We start from the raw sequence: 19,799 nt of genomic DNA, 5'->3' as shown, positions 1-19,799 counted from the left end.
ATAAAGGTGGCAAACTTCTAAGACTGGTTGATTCTTCACCCAGTCTGTCACTTGACCTGAGACAAAAGTCTGGTAATTTAAAACAAAGGACTTGCTGGCTTTCTCTACCACCAGCAGCATCTCCTGCCCCTATAACCACACCCCCCCCCCCCCCCCCCCCCCCCCCCCGTCTCCCATAGGCTGACTCAGCAAGTTCAAGGCCTGATCAGAATACAACAGTTGTGGTCCCAAGAGCCATCCTGTACTTTCTTCAAATCGACTAACTCTACATTACAGACAGAAGACTCTTCAGAGACCTAAAAAACTCCAGCTCTTAAGGAACTAGGTTTCTGGATTCGAGTTTCCTGTCTGCTTCACAGAGGGTCCTTCTCTCTGTGTGTCTGCTGCATGTGTGTTTCCTCACCCACGATAAGGGTCTTTCTTCAACTGCTGATTCTGTTGCTCCTGTTTGTGGTATTCCAAGATTTCTCCACTGTTACCTGTCAAACTCTAGATCGCCCCTGCTTCTATTTAATTCTTTAACTATCCCTATCAAGACCCGCCAGACTGTATCAACCTACACAGCACACTGCTCAGAGAAGATAAATGAGGTACTTGGAAATGAACAAATCTCATAAAGTGAGCTTGGTGAGGAGGCTGGGGTCCCTAAAATCCCATTTCCTAGCAGGCAACACAGAGGCTTCAGCCCCTCCACTCCAATCGGACACTTTTCTGTGGACCTGCCTACTCACCATGGTCCTGAGGCCATATTGTTTTTCCACTTTTTCCTTCAGTTGCTTGAAGCAGGCTTCCATGCGTTCATGGAAGGGCCTCAGTGCCTCTGTGACTTTGTCTCCATGAATTCTGATCCCTTCAGCCAAAAATGGAATCTGAAAAACACAGGGTGATGATCCTAATTTGGGTGGGGAGCAGGTCTAGATAGAGCCGTCCACAGCAGGAGGCAGCGATGGCAAGCTGCTTGCACCTGCTTTTGTTCCCGAATCAGAGTGACTAATTAAACTCATCAGCAGACAGGCCACCCCCAACCCCCAGAGATGGAAATGTTTAAACAAGAATTGTTTGGGGCTTGAAGGGATCATATCCAAGGTGGGGCACCCCAGGTGTAATGCATTCTGTTACTTGGTGGGGGTGGGAGGTATCCTGTTGCCCAATCAGTCCCAGAACAGACTCAACACTGTTTTTCAATGGAATTTGGGGACAGTTGCGCTTCAAATGTGTTCACATGTACCTTGTTCTGATAGCAAGAGGTCATGCCATGGTTCATTTATCAGCTGAGGCTATATTGTATTTATAGGCAATTGAATAGCCTACCCCAAACATCAGAATCCAGTTACAAGCCATCTATAGTCCTTATGTGGAAAGGAAAACTAAATTTATTCTTCCTTAAAACCAAAAATAATCGCTTCTCTGACGACACTACTGTCACAAGATATCCATGCCAACACTTCACTTCCAACAGCAGAAGTGATGCTGACCTTTAAAACCGTCACATGAGACATTTTCATTTTCTCAGTGGCAGAGACCCCTGGAGCAATTGTGGCTAGGGGGTGGCCATGGGAACAGGCTCCATTCTGTCCCTGGCCTCTGCTTCTCCCCTAGGACCCAGACAGGAAGTTAGTCAGTCTTCCATGCAATCAAGCTAAGAGGCTTCCTCTTAATAATTTATAATTAAATAAAAATACTGATTAAAAACATATTTTCCTAATAAGATAGAATACCAATCTGAACCAGCATATTTATTAGGGAAAGGAATAATAAGTACACAATTGAATTTCATGTGAACAAACTCAAGGAATCTTAGCAAGATGAATCTACTCATGAGCTGTATCTGCTTCCATTTATAGCACACAGCTGCTTCTTCTCTTGTACTCCAGGAAAGGAGGGGCATGCAAACACCCCCATATTCAAAGTACCCAGCCTGCTCAGGAGGCAGGGACACAAAAGTTAGTTTTGCTGACAGTTGGGCTGAAATCCAAGGCACAAGTCACTTGTTGTCACACGGAAGACCTGTGTGCAGGTGAGCTTCTTCAAAACAGACAAGGTGTTTTCATATTCCGCATGAATTCCTCATGCAGACGGCAGCTTCCCCAGGGCTTGCTACCATGCACTCAGGACCAGTGTAAGAAATGTTCACTGCTAGACTTTAGCTTCCTGAGTTCTGACTGGGAGGAGATGGGGGGGTTAAAGGGGGATGACAAGGGTCCACTGGGACATCCTTGGGTGGCACAGCAAATGTGTCATCTGTGTCGAGCATGTGTGGGAAGGCTGTCTCTAGGTGACACTGCCGTCATTCTTGATACTAAGAGCCATTCTGATTTAGAGTGAGTGTTTCAAATGTGCAAAGTTTGACCCAATCACCCTGGGGTTTGTGGTGGCAGTGGCGGTGAGGGTTGGAGTGATAAAGTTATTCTTTGTACCAGAGAGGCTACTTGGTAGATGAGAGTGAGAGCCGAGGTCCTTGTTTGCACTGGGGCTGCTGGAACCTGGCCTTTGACAGGTGAGTCACACAAGGTGAGAGAATTTGCCACTCACTCTCAGTCGTCCCTGACACTGAACAGATAAAGCCTTCTCAGAGAATAGGATTTGGCCTCTGCTTTTACGTCTGTTTGGATCTGAGCTGTGGCCGTGGTTCTAAATGCAAGGAAATAAAACGCTATTCTGTGGAGCTCAGTCCAATGTATGAGGTGCTTAATGTACAAAGAAAGACCATAGACCTAGGGCCTGAATGGTCTTTGGAGGCCTTTTTGTTCCATATGTTCAAAATATCTTTGGCAGGCAGATTCCTAGCTCCATTCAGGATTGCCACCATTGCCATGGGACTCCGAAGCTGTGCCCCACAGCTTGAGTTACTAAGGGTATATTTCGGAGTCTGTTATTTCTAAAGAGCCCCAGACTCTGGAAAAAAGAGGAGGTTTTCCCAGCCACACCTCCAGCTGTTCCAAGTGAACCTTCAGCATCGTGCTATGTGGGCCCTGCACAGGTCCGAGCCTTGCCAGCAGCAGGGTACCCCTGACAGCTTTGTTCCTTGCTCGGAGGGCACCAGTCCCTGCAGAAAGGACAGTGCCTGTTGTCAGCTAGGGATGATGAGTGAGGTTGCTCTCTCATCTCTGTACATTTCAAAGAAAATAAGTACGACACAGAGCAGTTTAATAGGAGAAGGCGTGGGCTCATCTTTGGTCACTCTGCAGGTGTGTTTGAGGGAAGACAGAGCTGAGCCTTTGAGGAAATAGCTCTGACTGGGTATCAAAGTCTGCAGGCTCCAGGCAGCCTGCACCATGATCATTGTTCCAGCTGCTGAGGGCCAGGCCATCGCAGTTCAGAATCCTGAAGAGGAGCTAAGGAGAAGGCTAGGGCCTGCCAGCCAATCTCACAGCAACTATAGGTACCAGAGACATGCTTGTCTAGGGCCATATACCTGTAAAGTAACTCAGCCAGGAAGTCCTGGGACTCCTCCAGGAGAAACCCTGGATAGAATTTCTGGAAAAACCCAAACTGAACAAACTAAGGAGCAAAATGAGAACAAGGCTAACTGTAAAGCTCTCATTTTTTTAATGAACATACAACTCAATTACTGATACGAAGCTATCAAAACACTTGCAAATGAGAGCAAAATCACAGGTAATGTTCTGAATATGTATTTTTTTCCCTTTACTCTTTGATTTAATGAAGTTGCTAGAAAACAGACTTTCTTTCAACTTCCCCATGAGCTGTTTTAAAATTCATCTTTTAATATAGTTATTAGGGGCGATGACATGGTGCTGGCATAAAGTCTCTCTCTGGGGAACAAATTATTTTCCTCTGTATGACTTGAAACTCGTAAAATCCAATTTGCTGTAAAAGCTTACAGGGGGAAAAAAATCAATAGAACTTCTGCAGACCAAACTAGTTTTTGTGTTATAGCATTCTGGGGTATTTTGAGTTCTATGCCCCCTTCATTTCTAGGGACTCAAATGGAATCATCCAAAATTTAAACTCTTTCCCACTTTTTCTTTTTCGTTTTTTCTTTTTTATAAAAGTCACAGGAAGGCTGGGGATGTGACTTACATTCTGTGTGAAGAAACTATATTGGCCAATTGTATCTCTCCATTTTTGTTCAAAGGGATCTTATGTCACAAAACAATTGCAGGTCAATCAGATTTCAGGAGGTTTATGACAAAAATCGGAATATCTTTTGTTCTTGTAATTCTCTTAAAAATGTAAATATAATAAAGCTGCACATGCATGAACATGGACATGATACAAAAAAAAGAGAACCCAAACAACAACAAGTCTTGGCGAAGCCTCAGACACTGGAACTTGGATTCTAGTTGTTTGGTACATTAGATGATTCAATCACTGGGGATAAGTTTAGTAACAGCTGAAAACCTTAGACCTAGAATTTTCTACAATACAGAAGATCTAGCCTTCAGCATATGCAGAGTGCAGGAAGCAAGGTGATGACAGGCATCTGTGAACTTGTGTTCCTTTCATTGTTAGTCAGACCAGCCTCAAGGTAGCCATAATCCAAATCGTCATAGACAGATGTATGGATAAACGGTGGCATAGCCACACAACAGAATATTCTTTGGCCTCACAAAAAGATATTCTAACAAAATCTATAACATGGATGAACCTTGAAGTCATTATGTTGAGTGAAATAAGATACACCAAAGAACCAATTGTATACAGTTCTACTCATGAGAACTTCTTAGAGTCATCAGGTTCAGCCAGACCAAAAGCAGAAGGGCAGATGCTGAAAGCTGAGGGAAGATGGGACTTGAGGGGCACAATTAGAACTGGGGCGCATGTGTGCATGTGTGCATGCATGTGCCAGAGCTGTGAAAATCTAGTCATCTAGATGCAAATTTAGAAGACTTCCAACTTGGGTATAAGCTGTAACTCAGCCCCACACTCTAAGTGGTCCCATTGGCCAATGTGCTGATGACAGAGATGTCACCAGTAAGAGACTCTTAGGAGTCAGTACAGAATGTAGGAAAGGTAGCAAGAACATCTCTGCTGAGCCACTCAGAGTCTAGGGCCAGGCTTAGCCATGCATGCAGCCTGGAGCACCTGCTCAACTCTAACAGGAATTGGATAGCTTTCTATAGAATGGGCACATTCCTAACTCAAGCACAGGATGGCCCACTCCCTACCTTCTGCAGTCTGGCTAGTGGGGTTATATCTGATGAATATCATGGACTCAGTAAAGCCTTACAGCCTATGTGAGTAAACCTCTAGCAAGTTGCTCCAGTGGTAGAACAACTGTAGATGGTGTAAGTATGGAAGAACACCCAGCTCAGGGGTTCTGGGAAGCACAGACACCAGAGGAATACAAGGGGTCCTCTGCAGCCCCCTACTCTTGAAGTAGACAGCCAAGAAGGGCTCAGCCTAGAAGCAAGAATGGAAGCAATATAACATTCGGAGCCACAGTTGGGCAAACACAAACAAGGACATTCATCCTTTGGAGCTGCTTCCTCATGGCAGAAGGGTTGGGCAGGCTGCAGCTACCCTACAGATCTCTCTCTCTCTCTCTCTCTCTCTCTCTCTCTCTCTCTCTCTCTCTCTCTCTCTCTCTCTCTCTCTCTCTCTCTCTCTCTCTCTCTCTCTCTCTCTCTCTCTCTCTCTCTCAAGGACCACAGAGGTTGAGGCATGAGCTTTTGCAGCTCTGAGTCCACCTCAATGTCTGATATTCTATTAATTCCAGCCAGACAAATATTTCCCAACAAAACTAGTTCATTTGCAATACAGAATTTTGTGGGTATTTAAGTGACTTTATCCTTGTGAGTGTGTTGACCCAGAAGCCACTATGCTGGTAGGAATGTATGTGGACAGGCTCAGGATACCCATATTCCTTTCCCAGACATACAAACCTGCCAGGCTATTAGGTCCTTGAGCTTCTCAATCTGCCCATGGGCTTCAGGATGCTCCTGCAGGTATCTGTCTGTAAAGAAAGCCTGTGGAGACAGGGAGAGCCTTTTAGCACATGTGATTGCCCACCATGGCATTGTGTATAGGACCCTTGGAAAGAGAACCATGCACAACCCAGCCCCACAGCCCTCTTATGGCACTCTTTGCAGTCCCATGGTTGGACCCTCCCCAGAGCTTGAGGTCAAATACAGTAGGTGGAGCACACAGACATCCAGGAGTCCAGAAAGGCCACAGCAGACCTAGATTGCTTAGTCCTATTGAGTAGTAGTGGCGATGGCCCTTTCAGCTGTAGCAATGCCTGGAAGTTCACCTTTGTAGCTGATATTCTTGTGTCCTATTGATTCCAGCCAGACAGATTTGTCTGGAAGACACAGACATTGGGAAGGTAGTAAATTTTCTTCCATGATCATTGGCAGCTCACTAGGAGGGCCCTTTTGGTCTCAGCTTTAGATCTGTGTCAACAAGCTTCTTTTGTGTAGGGCCAACAGACACATGATTTTTGTCTTGTGGACCACACAGGCCTAGTGGCTCAAAATATTATTGCTACATTAGGAAAAGTATCCCAGACAAGATTATAAATAAATGCACGCAGTCCCAGTATTTGCAGATAGGCAGTGGGCTATGATGAGCAGAACTGGCTTAGCCTGAACCACATGATCTTCACTTTCTACCCATCCTCACTGAGCTACTATTAAGGGAAGCCAGAGACCCTCCACTGCACCTATGCTATCTCTCTAGGGTAAACATCCGGATTCTTGCTTTGTCTCCTGAATGGAATACTTAGACCCTTAATAACCCCAGAGCTCTGGAAAGTGAGGGTGACTCTCCAGGATAACTTCTGGGTCCCAGGAAAGGAATGTGTGAATGCTTAAACTGTCCCAGGTGTGTCACGTGCCTTCTCATAATTGGCAAAGCCACCCATGACAGCAGGATCCACAATGCCATTGAGGAGCATGGACAGGGGGTTGATAGGCAGGCCCGGGTCATCCAGATGCTGCTGGACCATGCTGCTGATCTTGTCATTGGTCAGCTGCATCGTCTCGATGGCATTCTCCAGTGGACTGATCTCTACCTGCAAGAAAAAGAACATGGTGGGCATCACCCAGCTACTGTAGTGTGCTCGCGGGTGAGGCAGCCTCCCTGGCCTCCTGCACACTTTCCTTCTAGCACATAGTTTCTGTAAAAATACAGGTATTTGGGTTTATGAAATTTTAATCATTCTGTGTAGTCATTTGGAGGCTCTCCACCAGATCTTAGCCTGGCCATCCTATATGGTCTCATGGTCTAATGACATGATTGCCTTCTATCTACCTTAGTTGCTTTGGGACACAAATCCTGAAGACTATGTGGGTAAAGGAGTTGGGGGCTCTGTTTTAGCTGCTGTAGGGTGGAGAAGTCTGGTATAGCAGTGGTGTGTTCATAGAAGGGCCCAGAGTCCTCATTGGCATAGGCAAAAAAGATTGGTGGACATACAGAAGGGAAGAGCCAATTTGGCAAGCTTAGACAAGTCCTTAAGCCAAATCACCAGGTGTTTCAGGGACTCACTGTTAATTGAATGGCAGGAGCCATCGCCTGATATGAGATCCAGCCCATCGAAGGCACACGAACAAAAGCATATTTTAATTAGATTTTTTTTTCTTGAGACAGAATGCCACGTAGCCCAGGCTGGCTTCAGATTCAACATATAGCTGAAGGTAACACTAAGGCTTAGGATCCTTCTGTGTGTTAGGATTATAGGTGTGCACTGTCACACCCAGTTTATGTTGGGGATAAAAGCCAATGTGCACACAAGACAAGCATTCTGCCAAGTGGGCTACCACACCCTTATCCTTTCAGTGGATTGTTTTATGTGGGTAATTGTCACATATCTAATGTTTCAGTTCTGAAAGTAAGCCTGTGGTGTAGCTCTGTGTTTTGTTAGTGAGGTCATCTTGTAGTTCCCAACAAATGTGAGTTCCATGTAAATAAAACTGCTCCACGGTGTTAGAGATGGCTTAGTGGTTGCTCACAAACCATTTGTAACTCCCAATGCCCTCTCTTTTGGCTTCAGCAGGCATTGCATATACATTGTGTACATAGGATATACATGATGGTAAAATACCCATTCCTAAATAAAACCAAATAACAAAATAATCCTGTTCCATAGCAAGCAAAGTTTGGTTAATACAATGGGAATTGTGTCTTTAAAAAAATATGTCTGGGGAGGAATATTTTCTCACTTGAAATGAGTAAATTCTATTGGTTAAGTTATTTGTTATGGGGATGACAACAAAAGTGCCAGGAAGAGGCTTGGTGCAAAGTTCACAGAGCAGCACAGCTCTGGCTGAGACTGCTAATGTGCGAGAAGGAATGGGTTTCTTGTTAGCTAGCCCTGGGCGCGGCCGCACAGCTTTGGAAAGAAGATGCTGGGGGAGATAGGGAGTTACTGATGCTCTGAGGTACACACAGGGTGGTGGCAGGCACTGAAGGGTCTGTAGGATGTAACAGGCCATACCAATCACAAAACTCTTGAGGACAAAGGGGACAGAGGTGTCAACTGCAATAGGAAAAAGGAGACAGGTATCTCCTTCTAGGGTGCATTCTTACCATGAAGACGGATTTGACTTCAAACCACCTTAAAATTCCTGGCAGTTTATAGGCTGTAGTGTAGATGGTTCTCTCGATCCACATATTCTGTAAAAAGAGTCCATGCAATGCATGTCAATAGGGTAGTGCCAGTAGGAGGGGGCTCTGTTCTGCTGGGTATCCATGTGACCCCATCATGTGCGCCCTCTAGCAGGACAAGGTTGCCCTGTGATCACAAAGGACAGGTGTGTGTGAGGGAACCTCAAGAGCCATCCATGTTCTATTTGACAGCTATCGTACATTATCAATGTACTCCATTTCTTACCTATCAAGCATGCCTCTCTGCTGTTGGGCAAGGAAATGTAGTGGGTGATCAGGGGTTACATAGATACCTCAGAGGGGTTCCCTCTTAAATGAGTGTGTTTAGGGGAGGAATCCAAGTGCATTTTACACTAGCCTTACCTAGGATTCAAATTAGCCTTACCTAGGGTTCAAAAGAAACTCAAAGGCACAAATGCATCAAGGACAAGGTTTCCTGAACCGGACCTCTGGTGCTTCAATAAAATCATGACTTTAAACAACAAAATTCCATTTATATTGTATGGGCACATAGTATGGAAGAGAGGCATATCCACAATGCACTGAGGAGGACCTAAACCTTTAGTGGCCTTTGTTCAAGACTTCTCACCCACTATTATGTCTTTTCCCCCATGCATATTTTGTTTGTTTGTTTTGAGACAGGTCTCATGTAGTCCTCACTGGCCCAAACTTGGTAGTTAGCAGAGGAGGAACTTGGGCTTGTCATCCTTAGTGCTGGCAGTACAGGTGTGCACCACAATATCCACTCAGCTTGTACAGTGCTGGGGCTTAGACCTAGGTCTTCCTGCATTCTAGGTAAGCATTCTACCATCAAGATACAATCTCCACCCTACGTATATTCTAAATAAAAGTGGTTTTCCAAATTGTAGTCTTTACAATGCCACACCTCACGTTCTGCAGGAAATGTTTTCAAACCAATGAGACTAATTCTGTCTGGCTCTTCAATGGTTGGTCCCTCAGCTCTAGCAGGCAGGTAAATAAACCTCCAGACTGCCACCTCTGAAGACCTATCAAGTCACGGGATGACAATTACAGAAAGCTGGCCTGGCCTTTAGAACACCTGAGATACCGGGCAAAGCAAGGAGACCACATGAGCTTCATGGTCACAGGCAGCTCTTTGTCTCCTAGGCCAGGTTCTTCTGCCTGTGTTCCTGGGTACTTAACCAGAGAAAACGTAGCCTTTCAGAGCCTGTCCACGGCCTGCTCCATGGCCATACCCTTGTGAATATCCTATACGGATGCCTGGTCCTTACTCAGGCCCCCACTTTGGCTAGCTCCTCCTGAAGTTTCATTCCAGCCAGGCTTATAGATGCTGAGCACAGCTCTTGGGTTCATGGGGAAGTTTTCCTAGCCTTGTCCTTGGGGTCAGAATTTCTGTAGAAGAGGCCAGGATCAAGCTCCTCAGTATAGAAAAGCACTTAGCTCTTTTCTGGAGGCCTGAGCCTTTGTCAGGCTATGAAGGGCTAAATCCTGTACCTTCTGAATGATCCATCTATGCGTAAGGATCCAAATGGGGCCATCGCAGGATTTTGGGGCCATCTAGAAGCAGCATAAGCTCTGAGGCTTAGCACAGCTCATAATGTCAGGTGCCTTGGTTATTCTTAGCTCCGCTGCTGGCTCGCTGAGCACCCTTCAGCAATTTGCTTGGCCTCCATGTGTCTGTTCCTTACAGTGTAAGAATATACATACTGCAAGATGGGGGGCGTGTAATGGGGGAAAGTCAATAAATCCCTGGCTTCCTGACATTGCAGAAAGAATGACATGACTTATTATTGTGAGAAAAATACTCAGAAAACTGTTAATCTACTCTTAGTGTGGGTGTCCAGGTTGTCTGTGCCTAGGCTCTGACCCTAGTTAACAGTATAGGGACAGGTAACCAAGGCTGGGATGTTAGTACTGGACAAGGAACATAACCTTTGTCGTGAAACCATGAGTCAATTCACTCCAAAGTCCTGTCATCACACAAGGACACTGGTCTCTGGGCCAGAGGGGATGTCACTAAGGTGACTCCCAGGAGGTGTTAAGGAAACTCAGGTTTTTTTTTTTTTCCTCTGAAGATTTCTAGGGAGGGAGGGTGAAAGTCCTTCTACCCAAAGTAGCTCTGACAGCAGGCTTCAAACTATGCTTTGGGTCAGGGGTGGGTGTTAATTCACCTTTGGCCTTCTATACCCCAAAGCCTCTAGAGCATAAATAAGGCTCCAGAGAACTACCTTGCTCTGTCACCCCAATGCTGGATTATAAATATGCATCACTACACTCAGGCTTATTGACATGGGTTCTGGAGATGGAATTCAGGTTCTCATGCTTGTATGGCAAGCCATCTCCTCAGCCCTGCATATATAATTTCTAAAAGACTATGTGTGTGTACGCACATGCGTGCATGCATGTGTGTGTGTGTGTGTGTGTGTGTGTGTGTGTGTGTGTGTGTGTGTATGTGTTACTATTTCCAGGGCCAATGTGGTGGCTTCAAAAATGAAGAAATACGAGGCAGTGTCTAGAGCTCTGATTGGTCATTATGACCAGGGAGATGATCTTGGGTTCAGGTTGGAAGTGCATGGTGTGGCTCCACAGAGGGTCATCCTGTCCAGAATAGCAGTGAGAACCCTGCTGCCATGTGATGAGTTCCAGGGAGGCCTGTGCTGGCCTCACCTGAATGTCATTGTCACCAAGGCCAAATTAGCCTCTGGAGTTCTGAGCACTGAAGATGAGTATTAGAGGATTAGATTAGGGGTTTTCCCTTCATAATTGTACAGAGCCTAATAAATAAATCTTAGTTTAAGTCTCATTCATTTGAAGTCAGATGGGGATAAGACTAATTATTATTATTTTACATTCACTAGAAGGGGATACCCAATTCCCTAATGCTATTGGTCCATTATTTCATGTCTCAGCTATCTGGAAGATAAGCTCTGTGAAGTGCTAGTAGCTTTACTCAGTCTGAGATGTAATGCTTAGGATGTCTGCGTGCAATGCACAGAGACATTTAACACTGTCCATGGTGGCCTGTGGTGATGTGTTCTCCTGGCCCTTCTATAGCTGGAAGAATAGGTGAGGATTTGGGGCAGTGTTATGGTGGTTATAGGTGGTGGTGTTTTTTTAATTACCGCAAATTCATTGTCTGGGTTTTTCTCCCCTTTCCGGATGGGCCGTGAATATTCAAATCGCTGTACCTCGTTCACCCTGTAAAAACTGTACAAACAGAAAAACCATTAGACTTTTAACCTGCAAGCAGCCGATTTGCTGTTAGATTTGGGGGAGGGGGTCCTGTTTAGAACACAGTACTACATCTCAGGAAGTATCCCCAAATTTGACCCGAGGCCACAGCCTTGTCTCCTCTTTCAGCAGCTCCTGGAGGGACATGCTGCAGGTAGAAAAACTGACTGGAGACTTTTGCCTCCTCTCTGTCTCTGCCAGTCCTCAGGGGGGAAGAGATGCTGAGTAAGGTGGACGACTGGGCACAGGCTTGGCAAGGTAAAGTGAAGGAGAGAAAAAAGAGAAAAAGTGCTGTGGATTCAGTAGATGTACTCATTGCTTTTTTAAAAAAACAATAATGTGTGTGGTTTTGGTGATGTAAATATATATAATTTAGTGATATATGTAATCTATAATAAATAATAAAACTACATACACACATCAAATATATATGTGTATATACACATATATACACATACACACATGTATGTGTGTATGTGTATATATAGGTGTTTTTGTTTTGTTTTTGGTTTTTTTTTTTTTGAGATAGAGTTTCATTATGCAGCCCTGGATGGCTAGTACCTTGTTATATGGACAAGGTTGGCCTTGAATACACAAATATCCACTTGCTCTGCCCCAGTTAACTTATTTAGAGAAACTGACAATGTGTATCTTTTAAAAGGAAAAGTGTCATGCACTGTAGTTTTAGATTTTTGAGATATAGATTTAGCAGAGTGGTATGCATGCAGAGCCATAAACAGCCTGTTGTCTGTTTTCTTTAGTGGGTAAGTGGTGGCCTGTGCTTGTGAGAGTGTGTGTGTGTGTGTGTGTGTGTGTGTGTGTGTGTGTGTGACTTAATTCTCTCCCCACAAGATAATCTACACAAAGCCATGTGAGGGGCTCCGTGATTCCTTCTTTGCCCACTGCTGCATTTTTGTGAACATATTCGTCGGCAGAAAGGCAGTACTCGTTTGTTTCCATGACTTCCAAGGCAACAGTGATGAAAGGCTAAAGAAAGGGTCCAAGGAACTCCAGGATGTGGAACAAACGCACCAGAGGAGGAGCAGGCCTCAAAGTGGCTGCAGTTCCCATGAGCACAGAGATCAAAGAGATGATTCACCACAGCAAAGAGCCTGCAGGGAGCTGACTCTACAGCACCCCCGCAGAGTCAGATGCAGCTCAGCACAGGTGTGTAAGCTCAGTCCCATTGGGATATGTACAGTTTAAATGCCACTGCACGACCCTGTCTGTGTGGTCATTTGTGTGTGCGTGCATGTGCGGGCATGTGTGGTGTCTGTAGAGGACAACCCTTGGCATGGCCTTTCAGGCATCTTCCACTTTCTGTTTAAGACAAGGGCTCTCAATAGCCTGGGACTTGACCAAGTAGCTCTGCTTGCTGACCAATGAGTTTATAGGGATTCTGCAGTCATTCCTTTCCACTATGTCATTGCTGGGTTAATGCATAAAGCACTCTACCTGGTGGTTTCTGTTTGTTTGTTTGTTTGTTTTAATATGGGTACTGGGGATAAAAGTGAGGTCCAAATGCTTGCAAAGTCAGCACTTTACCAAAGTAATGGTCCCTCTAACCCCAGTGCAAAAGTTTTGTTTTGTACCTTAATGAGGAGCAAATACTCCAATCTCTGCTTCCACATCATTAAAGGCACCGAGTCTATCTCCACAGGCTAGGGGCAGGGTTGGGTTTGAACTCTGTTGGGCAGTCTACCCTGAATGTGTGTTCTTTGAGGAGACTCAAGGCTTCCTTCCTTCCTTCTGGGTGTCATCTTTGCAGACCCTGGAGAAGGAATCCCGAGCGCCCCTCTAATAACTTTCTTTCCCTTTGGTGGATGCCAGAAATATTAGCTTTCCTTGTTTTGGGGAGAAGGTAGAAGAAACATCTAGCATGTTCTTCAAAGGTTAAAGTCTACCCCTTCAAAAGGCAGACTTATTAGCAAGAGGCCCATTGTCAGCATCTTGCTACCTCTTATTGGTAAAAAAAAAAAAATTAGTGTGGTTACCTTACAATCTGTTCAGACACTGGCCGGTGAAATTTAGGAGGCAAATCTAGCTTGGGTTTCACTGTGAAGCACTGGATGTCTGAGGAAAAAGGGTTAAGGAAGATGGCAGCATACATGACAACCAAGAGAAGTCCTGCTCCCTGCATGCACCAGTGCACCCATGTCCCCATGAGTGGCCCTCCTGCTGTCTTGAAGGATACACTGGCCGGGAGAAGTCTTAATGTCATCGCCGGGTGGGGATGTTGTCTTCATTTTCTCAGCATTTGGAAACTGAGTTAAGAGCCGTGCTTCAAAATCTTCCCGTCGCTCATACTCTTTTCCTCGGTAAATGAACACTTTCCCCTGGAGACAGTGGCCTTTGTTAAATAACACCACAGGTGGAGGGCCAGGAAAAGCTCACACACAGAGTGTTGGTCTTCAAATGTGTTTGACAGTTTTTTTTTTTTGTTGTTGTTGTTGTGTTGCTTGTTTTGGACATTTTTTTTTCTTTTTAAACCACTGCATTTAAGGATAACTAGCAACTATACTCTCTAATCAAGAGCACCAAAACACATACGACTGAACACTCACTGTGAGCTTTATGTTTAGCAAGAAGGATCTATTACAAACCTGTGAAGGTAGCCAGCAAGATGGCTTAGCAGGTTAAAGCCAAACCTGATAAGCTGAGTTCATTCCCTGGTACTCATATGGGACCCACAAGAAGAAGTGACTCCCACAAATTGTCCTCTGACATCCATATACACACCATAGCACATGAACACACACACACACACTCATACACATACCCACCCCCCCCAATGAGTGCACAATAAGTTCTGTTTTTATATAAATAAATGTAATAAGTAACCAAGCAAGGCACAGGAGTCCCACGCATGTTCACACAGGGTTAACTAGCCAGTGTGTGTGTGGACAACGGTATTTGTTTTTCTTCTCAGATGAATGTGGAGGAGTTAAGAATATGCTGACTGGAATATAATTATTTAAAGCCAAATTTCCCCACGGAACTGCGGCCACTACAGGGGTTGCTCAGTCTCTTTCTCCTCCTTTTTTTGTTTTTTTTTTGGAGACGGAGTTTCTATTAGGTAGTTTTGTTTGTCTTGGAACTCACTGTGTAGACCAGGCTTACCTCTTGCCTCTGCCTCCTGAATGCTGGGATTAAACGCATGTGCCAACACACCTACTAGCCTCTACTTTCATTTTCAAGGAAGTAATAGGATTCTTACTAGGAGAGCCTTTCATACTCTACTGTAACCTGGATAACCATCTACCTATCTCTCTCAGTAACATCCCCAGAAGTTTCTATCCCATTGTCTTGCTTCTATTTTGTTAATTCATTGCTCTTTGTCAAAAAAAAAAAAAAAAAAAAGGCATCAACTCTTCCTATAGTTGGAATGTATTCTCTTGTGAAAATCCATATGTATATGTAAAATTAATTAGTTTTAAAATTTCTCTCATGAATTGGGTCCTGTGTTACCTGGCTACCTAGACACAGGAAAGAGTTGGCATGAGAACCCAGCAGCCAGGGGCGGTTACCTCCCCCTTGTAGCCCTAATTAAGTCATCATTCCTTTGCCAAAATAGAATATAGCTCTGCATGGGATTAAGGGGAGGTCTTCAGAGCCTGAACTGGTCAATGGGTATCACATGGAGGTCAGCTGAGATGGAGGAAAGGGGACCCTGGCCAAACAGGAAGACCTTGAGCTCATAGCCTCCCTGAAGTCTGGGAATGAGTGAATGGTAGGACTTCCTTCTGGCAGGATGAGCTCTGTAAGATCCTTACTCCGCAAAGACAAGGTGTACACAGCCCTTAGGACTGGCTTTTGTCTAGATTTCACTAGAAGCTGTTAGCAAAGGCCAGACCAGGTAGCTTTACTATATGCATAGGTGAATGGGCACTCCTCTTATACCTGTCTTACCCTCTCTGGGGGTTTGAGCAGTCATGCCACATACATCTGGACGGAAAGGTCCTGAGACATCAGATCTCTTCAAGAACCAGAGAGTTCTGTATGTCAGCTCAGTCACAAACAGGTGTCAGCGGCTACAACATGACATTGCTGCTGTCATTTGAAGGCTGCCGCCTCTCCAACTGCCTAGTCCTTTCCTGTGCTTCTGCTATCTACTGGGAGACCTGTCTGCATCAGCTAGTGATGCTAGGTGAAGCCCTGCCTTATCAGTAGCTGTCCATGGACAGATATGGGTTGGTGACAATGAGAAGGAGGAAGGAGTGAGAGGAGCAAGAGAGGGACAGAGGTAACAGCATTTTGCCACACACTCTTAGATCTGTGTTGACTCAGTCATAAGTAAAAACTTATCTTATCAGTATGTTTTCACAGAGATAAGGGGAGACACCTGCTCTTGCTGTGGCTTGAAGAATCCTGCCACCCTTCTACCTTTTAAACATTGAAATACAGTCACCAGTATAATGACCGCTGGGTAGCTGTGCATGTTGGGAATAGACCGGCTCTGTGAAGGTCTCCAGAAATTTTCTTCTCCTACCCTCCAGGCCCTCATCAAACACAGAATCTCTGGTCCCTTGCCCTGGACTTCCCAGCCTCCAGATCTGTGAGCAATCCATTTTTGTTGTTTATAAATGACCCAGTCTAAGGTGTTTTGTTATAACAATCCAAACTGACTTGAACAATCCCCATCTCAAGTCCCAATTTATTTGGGAGTTTAACAAATTACTAAGGAAGTAACAGTTTAAGGATTAGATTTTTCTCCCCTGCTTTGTGCTTAGGTATGGCTTGAAACATCATTATGGAAGAAAAAAAATGCCCTATTTTTTTCTGGAAGACAAATGTCAAGCAGAAAGCAAAGTAATATGTAGTCTTAATTAGAAATATAAATACAGAGTCTGGGCCTCCTGCGAGGCTCTAGGAAGCCAAACATTTCAGGAATGCAGTAAGATTTACTAGAGAGCAGACCACTCAGAAGGTAGCATGCATTTATTAATCTTTACCCTCGAAGAAGGCACAATAATAAAAACACATAAAGGCTTTAATAGAAAAACACTAGAGTTATAGACGAAAAACACTAATAGTATTTTCCAGAAATGTCCATTACTTTGCATTCTGCAGTAGTCCTTCCGAACATGAAAATGGGAGAAATGTACATAGAGTCAGAGATATTTATTCCTTGTGAGAATGATAAATATTAATAAGAATGCAAAAAAGCAATGAGCTCGATTTATGGAGAGAAACAGTGCCAAGGGGACAGGCAGATAGCTCGGTGTCTGCTCTCTCGGCAGGCTTGACGTTGCTAAACATTCCGCCCACTTTTTGGTAACTGGTAATGTCATTGTGAAACTGACCCCTGCCAGGCGATCTGTGAAGCGTAATGGATATATTGCTACAGCCCCACAGAGTTATTCAGGTGTGTCGGGAAAGGCAGCTCAATATTAATCAAGCGCTTTAAACTCTTTAGTCTTACTTTATATTTTGTCCTTTGATGGTGGAAGTGACCCAGGACGGTCCCTGGAGCCTGCAGTAGCCAGTACTTCAGACTGTATTGCATTGTGTCTCCTGGGGGGCATTCCATCTCATGCTCAGTCAGGCTGCTGCCTTGCTGTTGAAGCTAGATAACTATATCCATGGTTGGTGGCCCTTGTATCACATGGGGACTCTGGGCCTGGGGCCCAGACTCTAACACCCAATGAGCATGAGTGTGTTAACCCCAAGGTTGATTTCTCATTTTCTTGCGACACGAACAGGTGAGGTACTCATAAAGACATTAAAGTTTTTATAAAATGCACACACATCCCACAGAGTGTTTATAGAGCTGGAGGAGCCGTGAGCATTGGCCAATATCCTGTATTTTGTTTGAAGCAGGGTCCCTTTGTTGTTTACTGCTATATATATCAGACGAGCTAGCCTATGAGCTTCCAGAGGGCCTCCTATCTCCACATCCTAAGTTTGGGTAGGAGTGCTGGGTTTGTGGGTATGTGCCATTGAGTCTGGCTTTATATAGGTTCTGAGGATATGAACTCAGGTCCTCGCACTTGTGGCAAGTGCTCTGCCTACTGAGCCATCTCTCCAGTTTGCTAAACACACAACTAAACAAACATATAAATCTCTGAGAAGAGTTCTTTCAGGAAAAAAAAATCACACAAAATCTCTATATGTAACCAGAGACCTCATGTAATTAAATATTTTTGGTCCCTATCCGGTACCCCATAGTTTACACATCTTTGCTGTGTAAAGACAGAAAGGGGTCTCTCTGCTGAGCGAGTGGTGCCGGTTCAGAGCAAGAAGAATCGAACTTACCCGCAGGAATGAAGGGAATCCTTGCCCATAGTAGCCAACAGCAAAATAGTCTGGCTTGGGTCTTATCACCTTGACAATGTTCTCATAAAATTGTGCCTGTTTTTTCTGGAATGGAAAATGAAAACTCATTTTAGAGTCTCACAGAGCATTGGCACACCCACTCCACCCTTCTGGGTTCTTCTTGGGGGCCTGAGGCATGTACCTGGCTGAATCTCAATTTTGACATTATTTTTCATGTTGTTCAGCAAGGTAACGTAAACAAGCCACACTTGGTTGCTAGTTTTCTTTTGAGGGTGTTTTCAGTAATCCATGGAAACGATTTCCCAGTGCTTTTAATGCTTTTTTTTTTTTTAAAAGGAATATAGAGCAGATACTGGGAGAATTTGAAGGACAGAATTATTCTGCTCTAAATTATAGGCAAACACTCTTTCATAAATGTGGCTTGCTGTGCAAAAAAAAAAAAAAAAAAAAAAAAAAAAAAAAAAAAAAAAAAAAAAGATTATGGCATGGCTGAGAAGGCAGCAACAAAAACTTAGAAGATGTGATCAAGGGGCAAAAGGTTCTGGCCACCACCCGTCTGCCTCCTCTCGTGGAAAGGGTGAGCGCTTTAAACTAGCTGAAACCTCAGAGACGCTGGGCTGCCAGGACCCCTGCACTTAGGTCGTAAGTACCTGTCGTGTATTACTCATGCCAGGTTTCACTTCTTGGAGTACTTGAGAATAAAGAGTGAGTTTTCATAGGCTGGAATCAACCAGTTGATTAAGGCAGCCATTTCCCAAGACAATACAGAAGGGAGAGGTCAAAGCCAAGAGAACATCTGAAGTGGATCTCAACATGAAAACTGAACGGGAAATCTCAATAAGAACCCAAACCCAAACCCAAACCCAAGCAAAGACTGACCAGCAATTCACTGAGTTGCTCATAATCAAACATCTCCGTTTCATACTGCTCTGCAAGTTCCTTGCCCAGGGCGATGGCCTCCTCCCACATCTGTGAGTGACACAGAAAAAAAGAGAGCAATCCAAGCATGAGTCATGCATCAAGCCAAACAGGAAAATCATTATTTACAATGAGACTTCCAAAAATGCACGAGAGATTAACGGACACGCTGGGGAATCATGCAGGAAATGTACAAGTATATTCTAGAGGTTCCAGCGTTTGGCTCAGGACCTGCAGTCTTGACTAAAGTGCTCAAGCCTAGGCTCATCTATCACACTACCTCTTCCCCGGCAGGCATGGTAGTCTGCTGGTCCAGTATCACTTGTCCGCACTCTCCTGCTGCCAGTAATGGCCGCCAAGGACCATCTGTCAGGGCAGCTTTGCAGCCAGGGAAGAGACACCACAGGGTGAAGATGCATCGCTAGGAACATCTACTATGTGGCTACTTCCCAAATGTTCTCACTGCATAGCCAGCAGGTTCCAGCATGCACACTGCCAGAAACGCCAACTCAAAGCTTCAGAGCACTTGCTTTCTCTTGCTTTTTGCAGATGAGAATCCTGCCAGTATTTGAAAAGGGGTTTTCCTATGGCGAGTAGTTTGAAGCTGCTTCTCCAATAGCTTACTTTTAAAAACATGGATAAACTTTTACTTATTTTGTGTATACACACACACACACACACACACACACACACACACACACACACCAGATGTGAGTGGCAGTGTCCTCTGAGGTAAGAGGCAATGGAGTTATAGGCTGTTGTAAGGTGTCCAGTGTAGATGCTGGGAACCAAACTTGGGACTCTGCAAGAACAGAATACAT

The 19,799-nt window shown here is 44.6% G+C and overlaps 1 protein-coding gene across 2 annotated transcripts in view; it reads right to left on the bottom strand.

Moving 5' to 3' along the window:
- Dock1 (dedicator of cytokinesis 1) overlaps window positions 1-19,799 on the bottom strand; it is a 506,850-nt gene that overhangs the window by 21,451 nt on the left and 465,600 nt on the right. For both annotated transcript variants that reach the window (XM_031388636.1, XM_031388635.1), the window contains exons 39-47: window positions 18,940-19,029; window positions 18,040-18,144; window positions 13,979-14,120; window positions 13,779-13,857; window positions 11,676-11,760; window positions 8,494-8,580; window positions 6,803-6,979; window positions 5,850-5,933; window positions 732-869 (exon numbers count right to left, since the gene is read on the bottom strand). In XM_031388636.1, the coding sequence (XP_031244496.1) occupies window positions 732-869; window positions 5,850-5,933; window positions 6,803-6,979; window positions 8,494-8,580; window positions 11,676-11,760; window positions 13,779-13,857; window positions 13,979-14,120; window positions 18,040-18,144; window positions 18,940-19,029 (987 nt within the window). The remainder of the gene's footprint in view (window positions 1-731; window positions 870-5,849; window positions 5,934-6,802; window positions 6,980-8,493; window positions 8,581-11,675; window positions 11,761-13,778; window positions 13,858-13,978; window positions 14,121-18,039; window positions 18,145-18,939; window positions 19,030-19,799) is intronic.

This window comes from Mastomys coucha, unplaced genomic scaffold, assembly GCF_008632895.1.
Source record: "Mastomys coucha isolate ucsf_1 unplaced genomic scaffold, UCSF_Mcou_1 pScaffold21, whole genome shotgun sequence".
Taxonomy (NCBI): domain Eukaryota; kingdom Metazoa; phylum Chordata; class Mammalia; order Rodentia; family Muridae; genus Mastomys; species Mastomys coucha.
This window is presented reverse-complemented; position numbering and strand designations above follow the sequence as displayed.